Source organism: Ptychodera flava, chromosome 21 (assembly GCF_041260155.1).
Source record: "Ptychodera flava strain L36383 chromosome 21, AS_Pfla_20210202, whole genome shotgun sequence".
Lineage (NCBI taxonomy): Eukaryota > Metazoa > Hemichordata > Enteropneusta > Ptychoderidae > Ptychodera > Ptychodera flava.
Genome location: NC_091948.1, coordinates 13,158,140 through 13,178,261, shown reverse-complemented (window position 1 = coordinate 13,178,261; position 20,122 = coordinate 13,158,140). Strand labels below are relative to the sequence as shown.

Sequence of the window (20,122 nt, the reverse complement as noted above, 5' to 3'; positions counted from 1 at the left end):
GCGAATTTTAAAGGAACACAGCAAATTAAACCACAATTGTTGTAATTTGCATGGTTTGTTTAAGCATTGTCCATCGCAAAACTCAGGTCGAAATGTACAAAGAAGCTAATGTGACGCCATGATTGCTATATTAATCGGCGTGTGCAACTAAAGAAATCGAATATGTTGTTTTTCAAGTTTTTATTTTTAATAGGGCCTATCGAAATTTTTTAAAACCCTTTATCAGCCAATTCCACTTTGCCGATGAAATATAGTTGTGTTGTCCGACGTTATGAATGTTGCATTCTGTCTCGCTGCTACTCTAGTAAATGTTTGGTAGACGTGCGAGCAATAGTGTTGCTGGCAAGAAATAATGTTTATGAGAGACAAAATACTATCGTAAACAATAGCAGTTGCAGTCATCGTCGTCATCATCATCATCTTGTTTATGCGCAATGTATCTGTCGAGTTTATAGGGTCGAAGAGAACACAGAACTAAAACTCATATCACAAAATCAGACAAAGTCACGAAAAAAGCACCGCGAATAATTCCGTTGTTGTTTGTTATCTACGTCACACTATGAAATGTTCCCGTCTAGTTTCGTCAGATTTGTTAGATTTTAAAAGATAATGTTGACAATTCCGCTGAAAGAAAAGCCGTTACCCAATCACGAGGAGGGACTTATCATGCATACTCTGCCAATCTTTTCCGCTCTTACAACCAGAGTACGCGAGCGAAGACGTATAGAGGCAGATCAACATGAGTTTTCACAGGAGCACGAATTCTAATACGCAGTGCTGTGTTTTCAATCTACAAGCTTCAATAATATTAGACAGCTTTATTCTGAAGACACAAAACACTAGGAATCATCACAAAATAAGACTTCAAACAATGAAAGCTCGAACGTGTGGTTTATATTCTATCTTCTGAAAGATTGATGATAAATCAGCTGATCAGAAGAAATTGCTCGATCGCTGTAACTTGATCACAAACTAAGAAGCAGAGGCCATTGACTTGCTGTGGAATAAAAGACGCGATGTTTTACGGACGAATTACAGCGAAGAATACTTATCGGCCCCAATTTTCACACAACCACACTGTTCTATTCGATCATAATATCAGTTTGTTTGTTTGTTGTTGTTGTTGTTGTTGTTGTTGTTGTTGTTGTATGCAATCATTGAGTTTGCGGTGCTATATTAATACGACAAAGTCCAAAAGTCACTTAACAAAGAAAGCAAGGAAGATGTTTCCGACAAGTTCGTGTTTTAATATTAATGTCGTACAATTAGCTTTCTAATTCATATTCTTGCATAATTTTGCACCCCGAAATAAATAGACCTGAAGTCTATGTATTAAGTACTGTTACGCGATCTCGTTTTCTGAAGATATAATCGTTCAGCGATATATCAAATCACAATGAAATGAAACGGCAACCGAATCATCACAGTGGAAATACAACTGTTTTCTTGGGACATTCAACCAGGGTTATTGCATATTTGTTCGAGAAAATGTCTCGAGTTGTTGGCTACACATTTCCAGTAGTACAATGTCCGACATTTTTTAAATATTATACCTTACATTACTATATTAAGCGAACTGAATTTCCCACCTATTGTGTACTTGCATTATGACGACAAATTGATACACTGTGCTCGAATACGAGCCTTTGATGGCTGATACCTTTGAACAAGGAACACCTGGATCCGCTGCGGTCATTCGACGCTGCAAAATACACCCGAAACTTGCAGCAGCAGCTGTAGGTACTGCCTCCTTGAGCTGTCGGATCTTGACATTTTTCTGTCATGTCCATGGGTACGCTCGCATTACTGTGTAACTTGTACCGTGTTTTATCATTCGTTCCTATCAAGTGTCAAAGATGAAAATGATACAGCTGGATTTTACCTGGGTAACTGTTTTTTGTATGGAACGCGAGGACCGGAGAAACGCCAATTCGCGACATAAATTCCCGTCCCGATGATAAAGTATATCTGTTTTAGGTTCGTGACATCGCATACGGTGGATAAGATTAATCGCCCCGCGGAACAACAACCGATAACATCACTGTCTATTCGCATGAAACATTGCCTTACTCAAACAGGTCTCTGGAGACGTTGAAATCAAACCGGCGGAAAGTTCTTTTTTGGCTCGACATAGCGTGGACACAGAAAAAAACACAAAACAAATTAACTTTCAGTCAGAAATAGGATGAAATTCGGCATGTGTTCACGCGTGCCTTTATCATAAAACACTCGGTACTGATATTCGAAATAATCTTCAAGGCTCGACATCACATCTTCCCTTGGAATGAAACGCCTGGCTGTCCCAGGGTGTCGCATCAGTACACGCCATAACTTCGTTTCAAATCGCACACTCGGGATTCTGTCGGCCGATTAAAATTACACGAAAGTAAACGCCGCTTGCTCCGGTGTGGATTTGTGTGGCTCACGTTTTTCAGCATCTCGCGTTAATGAGCCATTGATGTCTTATGTTGACTGATATGCACATCATGTGCACAGACAGCTAATAAATTCCAGTTGTGAGTGTCTCTGAGGGTGTTTTAAGTTTTCTGATAAGTTGATAAAGCTTCAGTCACAACTTCTATAAGAACGCTGAAAACATCAAAGGCTTCAGCGTGGCTGCTACATTGCTGCAATGGGGCTTCCAAATGGCTCCCATGCGTCGTATATCAAACACGACAATCGGGGTTTAATTGGTCAGGATGTTGAACCTTCGAGTTATAGCCAAAAGTTCTATTCTTTTGTAGATTCTAAAAAAATAATACCTCTTAAAATTTTATCTCGTACAACTTAATAAAAGCAACTCAATATACTGGTTTCATTTATTCTGAAACAGAAGTTTCTTCTTACATTTTATATAAGTGTAATCAATTGATTTTTTCGAAAAAACTGTCCTATATTTTGATGCTTGGCAACAACCAACCAAATGAAGATATATTTATCATGACGTTTCAATAAATAGTTGAACGTGAGGACATGACAGTTAGTGCTAAATTATGGATGTGTCTAATTCGCACGAGTATAATGATTACGGATCTAGTAGAAAAATTGAAAGTGATTGCAACACTCCCGTCATAGTAATGAGGAAATACTGTGTCAAGACTTATTTATTACAGTACCCGTGAATTTAATTTCTAATTTTACTGTCATATTTTTTATGTGATAATTTATAAATATCGCAAAGACACTTCAATTAGTACTTGGTGACCACAGTGGGTACGGGTCGCTGAAGAATGATGTAAATAACATAAATTTGCTGAGTTTGGAAGTAACTGATCGGCATAGCGTGATAAAGAGTACTAAACGGCGGTACCTCGAGCCCCCGGGCGCCGCGTGCACTTAATAACGAGTTACCCAGGCGCGACAGAAATGAATGCTTGTATAACCTAGCTGCTTGCAAAAGTGCTTTGTGTCCAAATATATTTAAACATTGCGCAATCACATTAGTTTGCTGACACTTTCAGGTGCATCGACTGGCACTCCATACTCTCACTATCTCTCGCTCTCTCTCTCTCCGATTCCAATTTACATAGACCCTATCTCCGGTTGTTGGGAACAAACGGATAAAACTAGGTTACCCCAACGCGGCGAGTTAATCCGACCTAGCCATACTATAAATATTTAGTCAAATCAAAGAAACGTCCCTTTGATATTGTCGTTGCGATTTGCAGCTGTCGTTTTCACAAAAAAGGACAAATTACAAATATGCTTACGCTATCGGTTTCAACGTTTGTTCAAGCTCATAACTTACCACCCCTCCCTACGTTCTGCGACGTGTTCAACGCCAGACCAGAAAGCGATGAATTACTTCACTAAGTACACATGTCGTCGATCCTCGCAACGCTCTTAGGACATTTAGTGACAGCGAGTGAAATAAAAAGTACAGATACTCTCTTTTTTTAATGAAATAGGTCGAGCAGTGTATGACAGGAGCTTTCAAAGGCTGCCCATGCAATGGGATGGTTAGCAATACTTACCAAAGACTATCGTCAGCAGCACGATTTGAGCTATGCTTCTGCACATCTCCGATTGTCGAGCGGGATGGGTCGCGATGCTTGAAGTGAGATATCGCTCTCCAATGCACCTTCAAATTAAAATAATAGAAGCACAAAGTGCAACGTGAGTTTTAGTATCCACAACAGGGGCAATTCGCAAGTGCGGCTAGCTGTGTACAAGCTGTGTCATTAAGTGAAGCGCGGAGGCCCCTCAAGTTGGTGTAAATTTTCACAGCATAAATTTGTGCGGGCTGTTCGCCTGAGCGCAAAGCTTGTAAAATTGGCATTCTTAAAAATAAATTGCAGATAATTCAGGAACACATTTTTTATTTGAACTGATATGTACGGAGCAGCCTACTCTTCCCGGGAAGAAGTAACTGCAGTACAAAAAAGTTGTAGAAGTACAAAGAAACTAAACATCACAAACTTGTGTGGAAACACTGCCAGTGCTATCAAGTGAGCGCTTACATGGGGCGTGGGTGATCTGACAGTAGACACTAAGATGACAAAAACTAACTTAATACCTGAAAACAATATCATCTCGTAGAACAGATGGATGCATTAGAGATGATTGCATCATCCATAAAATTTTGTGCATGTTTTCACATTGCATTGTAACTTTTTTAGAAACGATAACATTACACATTTACCACTGTTAAACAGTTATGTTTACGTTATGTTCAACATATTTAATAATAACCGGCTGCCTGTACCGTTAAACCGCTACCTATATATACAGTCCCTCATTGTGCACTGCTATCTGATTGTATAGAAACATGCATACGTACAAACAGACAGACAGACAATTACACACACACACACATACAAACTCAAGCGGGTTCCTGTCACACTCTCGCTAACATGAAAAATATGATGACCATATGTGGTTTCTGGCCCCTTCAAAACCGGTAAAAAAACAGCAGGGAAAATAAGTAGCCAAGCTGACACATCTTTCTTGCACCAGCCGATATTGTTATCACCACATTATTATGTCAGTTCAATGTCAAGGCACACCATAAATTCAACCGCGTGTTAACAAATGAGCTCAGTGTCCATGCAGCTTTGTGCAGGATATGTCGATTTTTTCCTTCTGAACGCTCGAATGATTTGAACATTTGAATGATCGCTCAAGGCGAGAGGCACAATAAATCTGTAAAAGGAACATCTATATTTCATCATCGCTTCATAGCAAAGGTCTAGAGTTTAAGCATGGAGATTAAGATTAAGTCTTCTTAATACCCCTGTGATTTAAGGATGGTCTTCCATGGTGGCGGAGGGATCTACAAGAAGGATTCAATAGAGGACCTACTCACTGCAATCACATTAGGCCTATCGCGTGTATTATATCCACAGAGAGCAACTGTCACTCACTCTGTAGATTTGAGATACACTTATCCTTCCGCGGGGAATTTATAGTTCGTCGATACACGTACTTTTCATCACAGGGCTATTTTGTATACAGAGATAATTTGGACATTTCGAAACGTGCGTCGAAAAGAAGGGAACCTTGATTCTGATTTCAATAAATAATTCATTAACGCCAACACAGTCGTCAGATAAATGAATTAATAAAACCCAATGGCCTCGCTTTAGTCAGAACATGTTAGGTAATTAGATCGATATTTAAAATGCGTTGAATCATGCAAAGTAACTTAATCCTTGTCTGTTTTGTCGGGCAAAATGTTATCAAAACTTCTGCCTACATTTCTAGTGACGTTACGAGGACATTTTATTCCTACCTTTAGACTAGGTCAATCGATGCAAGGCACTTGATGGATATTATGAATAAATTAAAAACGCGACATGTTATATACAGACTTCAAATCCGCATACGTGTTCGGACTTGTTGAAATCCGTTCAATATTTTAATTTTGTCGCTCATGTGTTTCTATTTGTTTGTAAAAATTACAAATAAACAAACCACACGCTTATGTACGTTCCCGTGTGCAATGTTCCCAGAAATGACCAAAAATATATAAATATACGAAGGGCGCTTTTATGGTAAAGAAACACCACCAGTCGCCAGATATAATTCCTTTCATTGAAGTTATAGAGTCGCTGAACGCATAAATGGCATAATCTATTTTTTTACCGAACGCATAAATGGCATAATCTATTATTTACCGTTTCATTTATGAAAATGTTTGAACAGACAAGAACTTCACCGCCAGCGAAATATTTAAATCCACCCCAGCCTCACCTTCGAATGTTTCTGTTTCTGTCTCATGAATATATTATGCATTTCCGAGTAGATGCACCTTAACATGGTGCATTACGGTCGAATTTTATGTATTATAAAAATTGGCATTAGAGATAACGTTCATCCGTGTGGCACATTAATATTGCAATTGGGATACAGAAAGATGGCCTCATGGGCGCCAAAAACGCCACTTTGAAAAAAGTTCCGGTACCTATCACAAACTCCAATATCACATATCACGTCGCCACCTAGCAAATTAAAAGAATGCGCAAGTGCCTGTTTTCCTTCGTGCGTTACGCTGTATTTCTACATGATAATAAAATCCGATAGGATTTTCAACACGCTTCCTCGAACACAAAGTAGAGATCGGACGTCAAATTTAATGGTAATTTTGCCATTTTTATGGAAAAAAAACCAGGAAGCCTTGAAATTAAGGTCGTCCAGATTTCTTCAATAGACGAACACTTCGTTGCAAAGCTCGAGTAACACATCGGCGAACTGGGAGAAAATTCATAAAATTGGCGCCTTTCCCTTTGATCATTTGACACATTGACATCAAGAAATTGTCGTTTCTACTGCACTCATTTCCCCAAGGCTACCGTGTGATTGCAAAGCAATCTGTGGGGATGTTTTCGTCAAAAGTCTAAAAGGTCAGAGGAAACAAAGGGTTCTTTAAAGATGTTTTCAAAGGAAGTCCTCTCGACGATTTCCCATTCCGAAACTAATTCATCTTACCGTAAATTGAGTTTTATCATTGCCAAGAAGCAGTGTAATGACAACTCACACTTTCCGGTTTCAGAACATCACAATCGGAGCCAGTGTAATTATTCTGGCCTTGACATGTTATTTTGTTAAAAAGCAAAAGAGAACGTCTGCCTTGTTGATCCTCCTTCAATGGACGTATCACAAGAAAGGAGAAAAAGATGACTAAAGGAACAGATCAACACGTCCCCAGGTTGGTTATTTCTGTTGGGTAACTTAGGGAGCCTCAGACATGAATTTAGACCATCAAAAGTCTCTGTGATGTAACCATGCAGTGTAATTAATGGACGGCAACGTTGCATTTCCACAACTGTAAGAACATAACTTTTATTAAACCCATGGTACTTTAAGCCTGGCAAAAACAGTCAACTGAGCTTCGCACTTTGCTCTCGTTTGACCATATATATTACACTCTAAAATCGCATCAAGTATTATTTGCAATATTATGAATATAAAAATTATACAATGTAAAATTTCTCGATGCAATGACAGACTGCTATTACCCTTGAGAAATATCGTATATACTATATCTAGAACAAAGTAACCGTTTTTCTCGCTCATTAAACCATTCTATGAATTTATAAATGTTAATGTAAACACAATCTAATACACCCTGCTATTTTGAATGTAGATTTGGCCAATTAAGGTTATTCTAATTTTCCTTATTACACATATTGAACTGGCATTTCGTAGCTCATTAGTGTTGTTGACACTGCATGGAATAAATTTCACCCGTGCTTGCTTCTCAGTATTTTATTTCCAAAGCACATCTTGACCCTACATCACTATTTGCAATGCGATCTTCTGACTTCAGCGAAGCTCAACTCAGTGACGTCAAGTGTAAAAAGTGATGGGCCCAAAAGTAAAACTTCACTGTATATTTGACCAGCAAAGCACGAGATTCCATTGCTGTTATATCTGCTCTTTCACTTCTGTATTTTCCACTGGATCTAACAAAAAATGGTACGCTTCAATAAAGGGAAAACTATTGCGTAGTTTGAAGGACACTTCTGTTTCGACATACAGAGCAAAATATCCGCGCGGGCATCGTCATGACATTGAATGAGTTCCCCGTGGAGAGATACGCTAATCTCACGGACACTGAACACGTTTTAACAACCCCTCCGGCAACTTTTTGACCTACATACTTACTATTGAAAGTTCATGGCGAGTGTGACTAAATCTGACGATTTACGCAGAAAGCGCTTAGTTCCCTTAAACATTAGCCAAACATTTTGAAAACAAGTTTGATCGAACATCTTACATGTATATAATGAATGCAATGTTCATGTTGAATCAACGAACAACTCACTAGTCGTGTTCTAAGACTTATTTGTGAGCAGGGCATTGAGATTCATTTCACACTTCTTCTTTGACTTAGACCATCCTCGTGAAATAAAGATGACGTCATTAGAAACAGCAGATGTTACCTTATTAGTGGTTTATTTCACAAGGAGACAGGATTCTTTGATATCCATATCATCAGACACTTCTGAAAAGTAGAGATGCTATCGCTAATATATATGATAAAATAAACCGTATGAAATTTGCGACGAAGCACACGTAATATGCGAGCGTCATCTTTCTATGATCAACATCACTGTAATCAGAGCGAATAGGGAATAGACCACTTGAGGCAAGATCCATTCCATTTTATCAAAAGACGGTCTATCACAAAGTGTTTGAACGCTATCTTCGAGTTGATCGAGTATACAATACAAGTATATCGTCACCCGAATGCCATGAGTTAATTACGATGCATGAAGATCTGTACTGATCGATAGTGTTGGGCTTACAAGAAATCATAGGTCGCACACACAAACACAAATCCACTCTTGTGACGAAAAATTACCACTTGGTTTGTAAACTACTCGTACATACGCGTCGACATTCACTGAGGTGCATCGTTTGTCCATTCCTTCACGAGTCACGGTCCAAAGGAACCACTGTGACAAGAGAATTTACAAACTTTTTAAAGAAAAAAATTTTATAATTTGAAGTATAAAACCATTTCAATGTTATTGCAGAGGTTTTCGTGTCAATACAGACGATTGTTTATTCCTTACGTACATCGATGGACCAGAAAGTCTACACAACTTGTTGGAGATACCTTGATGATTTGACATGTTTAACATCTTCCTGAGAAACGTTTGCATCATCAAGACACCAGATTCAACAACTTTAACTAATCATGCCAATTTGCTTTTTCCAATATTTGAATTTTGTCACTTCATCAGGGTTTCCTTATTTTTTGTATATAACTTCAGTTTATACTTACCCAAATGTCATTTAAGGGGGAAACATCGACATTCTTCGTAAAATATTCTTTCGTAAAGAAACTATAACCACGTGACAAGTGATTCATTACTATTCAAATCAGACATGAAATCAAAGACATGGCTACTGACAAATACGAACACGTAAATTTTTACCGGTAAAGAAATCCCTTACAACCACTGAATCTACAATATCACCATCAGCAAACTTTTATCAGCAAAAAAAAATCAAAGTTCGTGATATGTTGATGAAATAGAGCGACAAAAATCGGCGGTGTTTCAGCGACACAAATTTTGGTAATCAGCCTTCGGTATATCGAAAATAAAGGTTAAGTAGCGGGGCCATTATCCTTGATCAACCCGAGCCCATCATTCGATTTATCGCAATTACGCAACGTGTAAGTGAGTCTTGCTGCAACGCGGAACCTCAATAACATCTTGTAATTACCGGAATTTCCTCGTCTACAAATTCTATCAATTGGCCGGATTTCCAACTTCCTAAGGGCGACAGAGCTGCATGGACTTCCGAAAGGCGACAAATTACCGACAATTACTATTGTTTAAACTACGATGGCGCCTTTGCCGAACTGAAGGGACATCGTCCGTTGGTTGAATACGATTTCTAGAAAAGTGAGTAAATGCATGTGTTTTGTCGAGCTCCTTTAGTTCAACGAACAAACGAACCTGCTAACTTTTAGAGTCTTGCATTTGGTGATATTAAGTACCTACTGTCAGTGACCAACTTTACACAGAAAGTCAAGTGCATGCATACGAATACTATCATTAATGACAATAATGATGATAATAATTGGGCCACGTTGCCCTATCTGATGGAAACGGCAGGAACGTATCTTAGATGGCAAGAGCGTCGAAGCCTTCGGGGTATGTATTTCATTTAATTCTAACTTAAGACTGATATGCCATCCTACACTGCTCACACTGCTATAGAACTGATAAAAAGTTAAGCTATGCTGCGGCGCTTTTGTCGGAGTTCATTCATGAATTAGCACTCAGATACCCCCTCCGGTATAATGAGTCGATGACCCAAGAAAGGTTAAATTCAACATCAATTTAAATACTTTTCACATGCCCTCGGTACATACCCTGTTATTTAAAGCTTCGCAAAGCAAGGATGGTGTGTTTGCCAAGACACCATATACCATCTTCGTTAATTGGCTATTCGCAGTGTATTCACTCTTTTACTCTTTTAGCATTCACGTCAAGTGACCAATAGCATCAAATTTTACGAATGGATATATCTACAACAACTTTATAGCAAACGCTTTAATTAAACATGTCAGATTAAGCAAGTTCATTTTGTGTCTTCTTCAGCTGGTTGATGTCTACCCTATTCACCCCCATTCCGCACCAATGATTCCGTCAACCGAACCAGCATAGTTGTCGTCCCAGTGTGACGGTCGAAGAGCGATACTCATGTGTCGTTAATGCGATTAATATGCCTGTCACGGTGAAATGGACACGGGATGCCTGCAGGCACTTTGACACATTTCTTTCAGTTTACTCGACGACAATGGAATTCATATCCAAGAGGGACCCCGGTTTTTTGAAACCTTAATCGAGGCAATACACGACTTTTGATATCTCCCTTTATGAAAATGTGGATCTATCGGTGATTATTTCTAATGTAATGCCAGGGAATTAAAGTGAATTGGGATACGTAAACGTGGTACAAGTCATGTGAATATTATAATAACTTGACATTCAAGTCCTTTTTTGAATTCAAGTGTAGATATATCTGATGAAGATTGAGGCATTTCACAAAACATTATGCATTACAGTAATCTTTGGTACACATGAAAAACTTTTAAACGTAAAATACACAGTTACTGTACTTACTCCTCACGGTTAGTGAGGGTTACTGAACGTGGTAGGGGTTGGCCAGCAGACTTAGCATCTTGATATGGCAACCCATGAAGGAGTCATCCTCTTTTCAGAATTAGCCATTTTTAGTCGACAAAACAGTTGAAGAAAATAAATGTAAATTTTTACTATAACCCAAACGGGATTCGAACCCCCACACACTCACGGCAACATCGCCTAGCTGATAGGCCTCACACAAAACCAGTCGGCCACTGCTTCCAACCCAAAAGAGTTGGTCACAGCAACCGACTTAGATGTTGCAATTCTGTGCGCGACCGAACAACACGGTGTGCGTGGAGCAGACGACACACAGACACAGTACACACATATATAGTAAGAAAGAATCGGAAGAACCTAGTGGCATAAGACTTTCAACGTAATGAATGCATAGTGAGCGAAAAGGTGAAACGTAGCCGATTGATCATTGCTTGATTTTTGCCAACTGATTTCTCTGGAGACGATATATCATGCGAGGTTTACGAAAACATGACACGCTAATGCAATTTTAGGCTGTATTTCCATTGCGCTTCCCCTTACCGTTTAAAGTTACGGGAAGACTCTGCTATCTTTTTTAAAACATAAGCTACAAGTTGTATTTCTAGAATCCTGCATACTTCCATCTTTAGGTTTAAGAGTTTTAGTTACTATCTTTTGTAGATTATATATTTTACGCATTTTCTTGTTCTGAGTTACCTTGCACTATCCATCATACATTCACTATGACTTGGTGTTGTCAATATTATGTTCTCGCTGTTTCACTGGTTACATTATGAATAATAGTAATTAAGGTCGTACGCGCCTCGAAAGTGAAATACAAACATTTGCTCAAACTTTCAACCATGAAACTTTTATCCATTTTCTTGTCAAATTAGGAATACAAATAAGGGGTAACCGTAAAGTTTGGTAATGAAGAAAACAGTTATCAACATTAAAAGATGGTTGCAATCCTTTGTTAACTCTATGGGGAAAAATAAAATTTTCGAAAAACAAAGACGATAATTTTTTTCTATTCCTTAGAGCTTTAAAATGAGGCCTTACAAGTGGTAGATCAGAAAAGAAATGTTAAATTTGAGAGTGAATATCTGTCCCCGAGACACCTACTTTAATTTAAAACGGACTGCTGAGGCAGTTTTATGGACCCAAACCAACATAGACGTTGGCCCGTATTGGTTTTACTAGAACTTTTCTCATTTCCCTTCTTTATTTCTTTGTCAGCCTTGACAGATTATTTCAGACTATGTCAGACTATTTCACCTCATTATTTATGTACACATCTGATTTTTGGTGAACAATTAGACGTCTTATAGGTTCATCAGGGTTCGCGGATTGGTGTTTTGGACATTGACAGAAAGAAGACGAACTTTTATTCCAAACATTTCGGAATGACCCTGAATTCCCTTTACCTGCCTTTCAGTATTTCACATATTGCAACAGGTATAGATAGGATTAGGGTATATACCATTATATGCCTTGTCTACACTATTTCTTTAATGACTATCTAGCCTCACTAATTAAAGCTCACAGTATGAAACATAAATTTCTTCTTCTTCTTTTTCTCCTACTTCAATAAATGTGATTTATGCACAACCTGCTTGGGCCCTTACATTACTGCTTGAAGCTATCGTAATTTGATATATTCCACGGAACGGAATCGAAATTACCAACACGACGTTTTAGCATTGCAGCTGGGGATGACCTCATGAAGGGTAAAAAAATCTGTAACTTTTGACAATCGTTTTCAATAATTTAGTTTTTAGTTTTTGTATTTCTTTGGATGTGTGTTTTTGTGTCTATCTCTTGATGAAATGTCCAGTATTAGCTTTTTTAAAATACCTACTATCTGTACGATAAGAATAGTTATTACCGAAGACAGCGCATTTAAGTTTGGACTAGAATTCATCTGTCAAAATTACAAATGATGTTAACCATTATGCATAAACAAACTGTGTTGAGAAGTAGAACAGCGGACATTATAATATGGTATGGTGATAAGATTAGGAAAATGTAATTTGTAGACAAAAGAAAAATGCCTAGAAGTATTGACAAGAGTTCAAGTCAATGGTACCTGTACGTGTAAGATCAGTATGATCTAAACGATATATACAGTAATAATAATGAAACATAGAAAAATGTGCTCAACATATCAACGTACAGAAACATATAAAATCTATACGATTTACAAAACCGTGTTGCATTCGTAAGTATTGGTAGTTCCTTTCATATTCAGATTGCCTTTGTAGCTCTAAATCCCCGAAGAAGGGGGTCATCGTTCCTAACCTTCCTTCAGATGGGAAGGTCTTCCAACTGAAAATATTTTGATGGGTGAGAAGTTGGTTCGAGGACAACTTTACCGTCGCAGAAAAACAATTAACATTAATCGGCCCTTCCCCTAAGGAATGTAAACGCACAATTTATTGCTAAATAAATAAAAAACGCCACACGTTCTGGCTTAAAAACCAACAATATGTGCATCCGTGATTGATCATGACGTATACTTGATGATGACTTGTGAGTCGAGTTGAACGACATTGTATCAGGTAAATAAGACATGTCAGCCTAGTATAATTTCTCATGCTTTCTCTACCTTGAACAACTCCACTTTCTTTCCAACTGAGTGGTTACAAACAATGAACGCCTAAAAAGAAACAACATTTGTTTCCTGGTAACCTATCAATATGGGCGGGATTTTGCAGTTAAGGTAATATTGTACCCCCTTGGTGATATGTATATCACCCGGACACTCAGCTCTAACGGTAATTCTGACGCATGTCCCACTCTGCAATGCTGTCATGGTAAAAACAGATTCACAGTTGGAATGAACAGAAAAAGCCTAGCAACAGAAAGAGTTCCAGTTCCCTTGCCTCTGTCAAAACCATGGCAACCGATAAATGATGCTTGTCGCGATGGTCCGTCGGGTTCTGCAGCCCCCGTGGGTCATTTAGATTGGAAGGTCAAATTTCCTGTCAATAAATTCCATCAATTATCATCAACTTTATCTATCAATATTACCTAGAATACTCAGTAGAACATTTAATTGCCAGCCATAAAAATTCAATGATACCTTCCTACAGACCGTTAAGAGTGCAAGTGAACTTAAAAGTTCGTTTTCCAACGTATATGTATCTACTGTTATCGAGGGAATATAAAGGACCTTTTCGACCCTTTTTTCGTAGTGCGTGCAGCCTCAAAGGCAAACCTTATACGTTACTGAGCATGACGTGTTTGCATGTAGAAATGCAAGGAAACATCCTTTAATATCGTCATTTTTTTGTAAAATTTAAAACGTGGAATAAAAAATTCATTTTGAACAATGCAATCAAAAATTGGTGTATCCGTGCTAGATTTCACTATAAAATGATGAGATTATTCCTTTGTGTGCAAACGAGCACAAACACAAACAGATAGATCGGTAGTTTTTTATATAGCTTATAATAAAATATAATCGTGTGCCTTCATTCGGTGGTCATCGACAAACTTTTCTCCATACAATCTGAAAGACTTTTTGTAAAGCACTGTTTTAGAAGTCTACACTGCAGAAGATATCAATGCTTCAGTCTTAATCAATATGTCAAAAGGGTGAGATTTGTCTCAAAGCCTGCATAAAATTAAATGGTATGGAGTAAGATGTATCTCGAAAAAGTAAGACGTTGACTCTACATTTGTTATATTTTTCTTGTTTACTCACTCCTGTCTACGACGAAATAAAAATAGTTTTATCTTTGCGTAGTCAACCACCTCAATCATAAGTTATATTAACATATATAGAGAAATATGTGATCTCCCAATTGTTACGAGGGTAGTTTATCTCACATAAAAGTTTATTATCAAAACGGCCATCAGCACTAGTACAATAACAGACGATAATGATAATAATAATGAGTCGGTTTGCATACAAACCGGAAACACAGCATTTTGCGGCAAATGCACAAATATGCTAATTACCCATTAACGAGAATGATTTTGGAGGCTATTTCGCTAATTTCTGCCAACTTGTCCATTACATATTTATGTCACTGAACCAGATTTCCACCTCCTTTCCAGGTAGCATCCATCGTTCGGTACATGCTACCTCTCGTTGTTGCCTTTTCTAACCGAGATCTTGCTCTTTATGTACGGATTCTCCACCATGTATTACAGTTCACAATTGTCTTCGATCCAGATATTGCCATGCGAGAGGTCGTTGGGCGAGGGGTGCATGAACAAAGTAGGGGCTCTCAGTCTTCAAAGTTAATAACCGTTTATTTCATACGTGTAGAAGTTTCATTTCATCGGGGACTGAGATAGCGGAGCCCTCCCTCTCTCCCCGTGTTCGTGTTCGTGCTCGTGCTCCCCCTCCTGATTTTATCAAAACCTTGTTTTTATACAAAATATAAAAGACGTGGTTGAGGTTGTTAGATATGAAGTAAAGACACAACAATACATCCAACTACAAAACATCAATACAGCTCTTGGTCTTCAATTTATATGTCAGAAATAATATTTAAAAGTCACTGTAAACTCGTCACATGAAATTCTCATGTTCCGACAATAAGTGTGCACTATTTTCATTATTTTAATATCATTCAAAAATATGCTGCGTTCAAACTTCGAAAACATTATCATAAATGTTAATTAAGCATCTCTGTGCATTTGACATCGATATATAATGTGTGCCCGTGGATTGTATGCAAAGCCACTCATTATTAAGATCTTCATGCCTTCATTAATAATCGTATTTGAGTACCAAAAGAAGCATTAACTTTTATATGAGATAAACTAAGACTTCGTAACAGTATTTGTAATGTCTTTTGAGTTTTGATAGATTTATATTAAAATATTACAAATCATGGTCACATGGTTCATATAATAGTTCATAAGTTTATTCTCAGTTCAGCTTATAGCGTACTTCCGTGCTTTCGATACCCCGGGATGTGTTGGCGCCATCTTATTAATTAATGTGTGATTATGAATATCCATGGACTATATGCATATTGTTGTAAATCTTCTCCAATGGTACCTATGACCGTCGATGGCGTGCTATTAAGTGGACAGAAATGTACACCATTACATCTCAATGTAAGTTTTAAGCAGCGATTCTGCTTGAAGGAAAGATAGAAAAAACTCCGTTGCTGAAAGAGTGCACGAGGTCAAATCCCTGACTCAGTTAACAAGTAAACACGAAGCGCTGAAAGATAATTTTCTCATTATATTTGTAGTTATTTCATTAAACTGCAGAAAAACACTTTTACACTGTACATATAATGGATAAGAAGTCACCATAGCTAACGTACGTTCCTGAAAAATATGTGCTTTTCCTGCAACATACCTACAAGAAATATGCCTCTCGGGAAGATTGTGATTTCGCCCTGGGGTCGTAGAGACTGAAGGACAGAGGTAATGGCAAAATGGTGCTTTAATAATGAACATGTACACAATTTTTGGTAGGCCGGTCGAAGGATAATTTGAAAACACATTTTGCCGTCAGGTTGACATCGAAAGAGTCATACGTGAGTGAGCTATTGAGCGTGGAAGGGTAGGTTCAGTTGTGGGAACTTGCATACTTTTATTTGGCTTGTTGTAATGGAAATCGACAGTGCTGTGACGGTCTGTAGTGGAATATCAAAGACAAATACAAGGCGCTTTGGTTTCGTGGTAATTAAAGTAATAAGATTTACAGGACACCTGTGAAAACATTTTGATATCCAATTCCCGGCTCTTTAGTGTGTTTTACGAGACATTCCCACCGTCAAAACCACATGTATTAAGGTATTTCCACTTTTAGCAGTTGTACAATCATAAGCTATTTTTCTATGGTCTATGATATTACATGAATGTACTTCTCCCTTCAAAACAGCCAATGCCATCTAGAGGGTATTTTAGTCATTATCTAGAGCTTGCGGTAATGATAGGCGCAGGGACAAGTGGTGTAATATCTGTCACTATCGCTGTACTGTTCACATCAAAATGATGGACTGACACCCATTTTCCATAGAGAGTAGGCATCTATCAAACCAAACATGATTAGGGTATTCAAATGTTGCAAAAATTGATCGAAGGGCAACAAGTACAAGGAACGAGATATACTTAGCCGTATAAAGGACGGCTGGAAGCATTATCATTCAAGACTGAAAACAGAACACACCCATGATAGGATAGATTATGCTTTGCGGTCAATGGCAAAAATTAGAACGAAGTATGAGTAGCGCCAAGCTTAGATGCCAGAATATTTGTCACTCGACCTAGATTGACCCCGTATACCTCAAGCGTGATGGTATTCGCTTCAAAATAGACGCGAACGTCCTTTTTAGGTCACTTATTACTCCAGAAAAGTAATTAACCATACAGTCGCAGCATAGGTCCTACGAACACGCTATAAATGATTGCCTTGGGCCTAATTATCCACTAGAGTCACTGGTAGGGAGTAACTTATTGTTAATGGGCACCTAAAATGTAAAACTGTAACCTTATGACTATTTATATTTTCTTTTGAAGCATATGCAAAACCCTTGGTTTTGAACTTAAAACTGAACTCTAATAGACCCTACGGCAAGATTTGGGGTTCTTTTCTTTATAAGGCGTTAACTGTCTGGCTCTTACATCTTTGTCTCCTTATTCAGTTTGATGAAAAATAGTCGGTCAAATGCCCTGGTGGAATTCTTTAATCTTAAATGGTGGATCGACGTTGCTTCCAACACATGTAACATGAAGAGTATTTGTTTACATGGAGACACAAAATTACAGTTCAGTGTGCTTGCGGAATCAGAAGTGAAATACTAGATATTACATGTCAATCACTGGAACCGGTGTGAACTACAGGACGATGATATCAGGCAGTGGGAGGGGATATATCGCAAAGTTCAAATTTGGCATCAGCGTGACTGTGTGTGTTCACAAACACCGTATCAGTTTAGCGGTATCTGATTATTACTATTTTCTCCTTTAACATTTATGTATGGAATTCATGTAAACGTCCGGCCGAGTTAATCCCAGTCGTATCAGCCAGTTATTCAATGAGAAGAGCTAGTACAAGTTCTTGCTATCGTGTTAGGTTGCATTCGACGGTTTTGGTTCAGAATTAACGGATTACTTATTCTATGGAGAGAAAAAGTATCGTTACATGTCATATTACGGCAATGAAAGCTGCAACAAGGGTTAGTTATCTCTTTGTCCTACCGTCAAAATGCATGATCACATAGTGACAAAACTGCCGTGAAGTGGTACTCGATCTACTTTTACGTCAATTTTACGGCGATCTTACCGTAAATAAAGATTAATGACGACATAATCGAAATCAAAACAGATGACGTCCTATCACGGCAACGCTATTATTAATTTATCAGCGAATCTGATGAAGCATAAATAATGGAGAGGTCTCGATAAAATAATCAAGTTCCGAAATTCAATCTTCCCTCTTCTTCAAAGAAAGCTGTCATCAACAGAAGCGAGCCTATTATGTTGTTAAATTGATATGTGTATACTACTATGTACAATAGAACAGTGCAGTGTTCCTTCAAGCTAAATTCAACATTACAGATTGAAAGATCTCTAACATCATTATGAGTTGGGTTAACAACATTGGATTAACTTTTGATATATTATTATCATATCAGTGTGATGAAGGCAGAACAAATGAATTGTGGCATTGAAGATTGAGTGATATGAAAAGGAAATTATCTGTCAGTATAACGTTTAAGCTTTCGCCATTTCAACTCCTTGTGAACCAACAGAACTATGTTAAACAGTGCAATTGTATAAAGCTCTCCGACGTAAGTTTTTGTTTAAATTCTCAGACCGATTGCAAAATAGTGACAATAGCGTGTTAGCCACAATTCAAAGATCGGATGCTTTTGTTAATTCTAGCTTTAACGCGATATATAAAAAGTCAATGTATGTTTTAACCTAGTAGCTTTTGGACTTATGTTTTAGCTGTTGTGGTAAGTTTTTTTCTGTGTTATGTTCCTTTTTTAATTTATTGTTTATTCTTTTTTATATGGGATGCAACAAATTGTATTTTTAATACTTATTGTGCTTTTTTCCCGAATTAAACTATGTATATGAGGCGATAAACTAAAGTGAGCTTTTCAAAGTAATAAGCATTAGTGTGTAGACCTTAAGGAACTCTGAATGAGAGAAGGGGATTGCTGGCTGCAACAACTGTTGGATGCAAATTGAGGGACGCTCAATACGAGAGGTGATCTTACGTTGCGTACGAATGAGTATCATAACACTACAACATAAAACTGTGTCAGCTACATCAGCAGTCCTTTCGTCACAATTGAGAGGAAGATCACATCCTCCGAGTTTGAAAACTTTAAAAATGAAATTGCCAAGTAATGAGAGAAAATGAATACACTGCTATCGATCAGCGATCAAAATTTACTAACAGACATAAAATAACCTCAAGTGCAAAAATTGCACTTTCTCAGCATTGCTCAGACATGTTATTAAAGATTGCGTCGCCGTAGTTGTTTCTAGAATCCCGAGAGACGTGACAGTAATGAATGATAGCATCTCCCAAGCCCAGCACCTGCTGATACTGTCTTTTCCTTTTGACGACGCTCAGAAGGCGGGAAAACGACGCTGACGCGCAGACGATTAAGGTGCCTTTGGTGGTTAACTATTGTCATGCGTGGTGTGCATATTTAGCGAATAGCTTTACAATGTCATCGCTGAACGATTAATAATCCATGAACCGAGACATCTGACAGTCATGAATTATTTAAGGAAAATTCCATTTACATATTCAATTCATTCAAATTTGAAAAAAAAAAGTGAAAAATATGTAACATGACGACCTACTTGCTTCTATCGGTGTCTTTTATGAGAAGCAAGTAATTTATGAGTATCGGTTTGGGGCCAATATTGTAAAGCAGTCAAATGAATCGGCTTTGCTCCCAAACCCTCTTAAGTTAAGATTTTGATATTACATTCCTCACATTCAACAGAAACTCATCTAACCTTCAACTGAATCTTATTTAATCGTCAAATCGATCGAAAAAAGATTCCTCTCTCAATAGCTCGCTCACGCATGA

General features: G+C 37.9%; 1 protein-coding gene across 1 annotated transcript in view; it reads right to left on the bottom strand.

Annotated features, from left to right (window-relative positions):
- Positions 1-20,122, bottom strand: part of LOC139121443 (neuronal acetylcholine receptor subunit alpha-9-I-like) — a 75,150-nt gene that overhangs the window by 43,488 nt on the left and 11,540 nt on the right. Inside the window, exon 2 of the mRNA XM_070686310.1 lies at positions 3,975-4,081. Coding sequence (XP_070542411.1) covers positions 3,975-4,020 — 46 coding nt within the window. The 5' untranslated portion in view covers positions 4,021-4,081. The remainder of the gene's footprint in view (positions 1-3,974; positions 4,082-20,122) is intronic.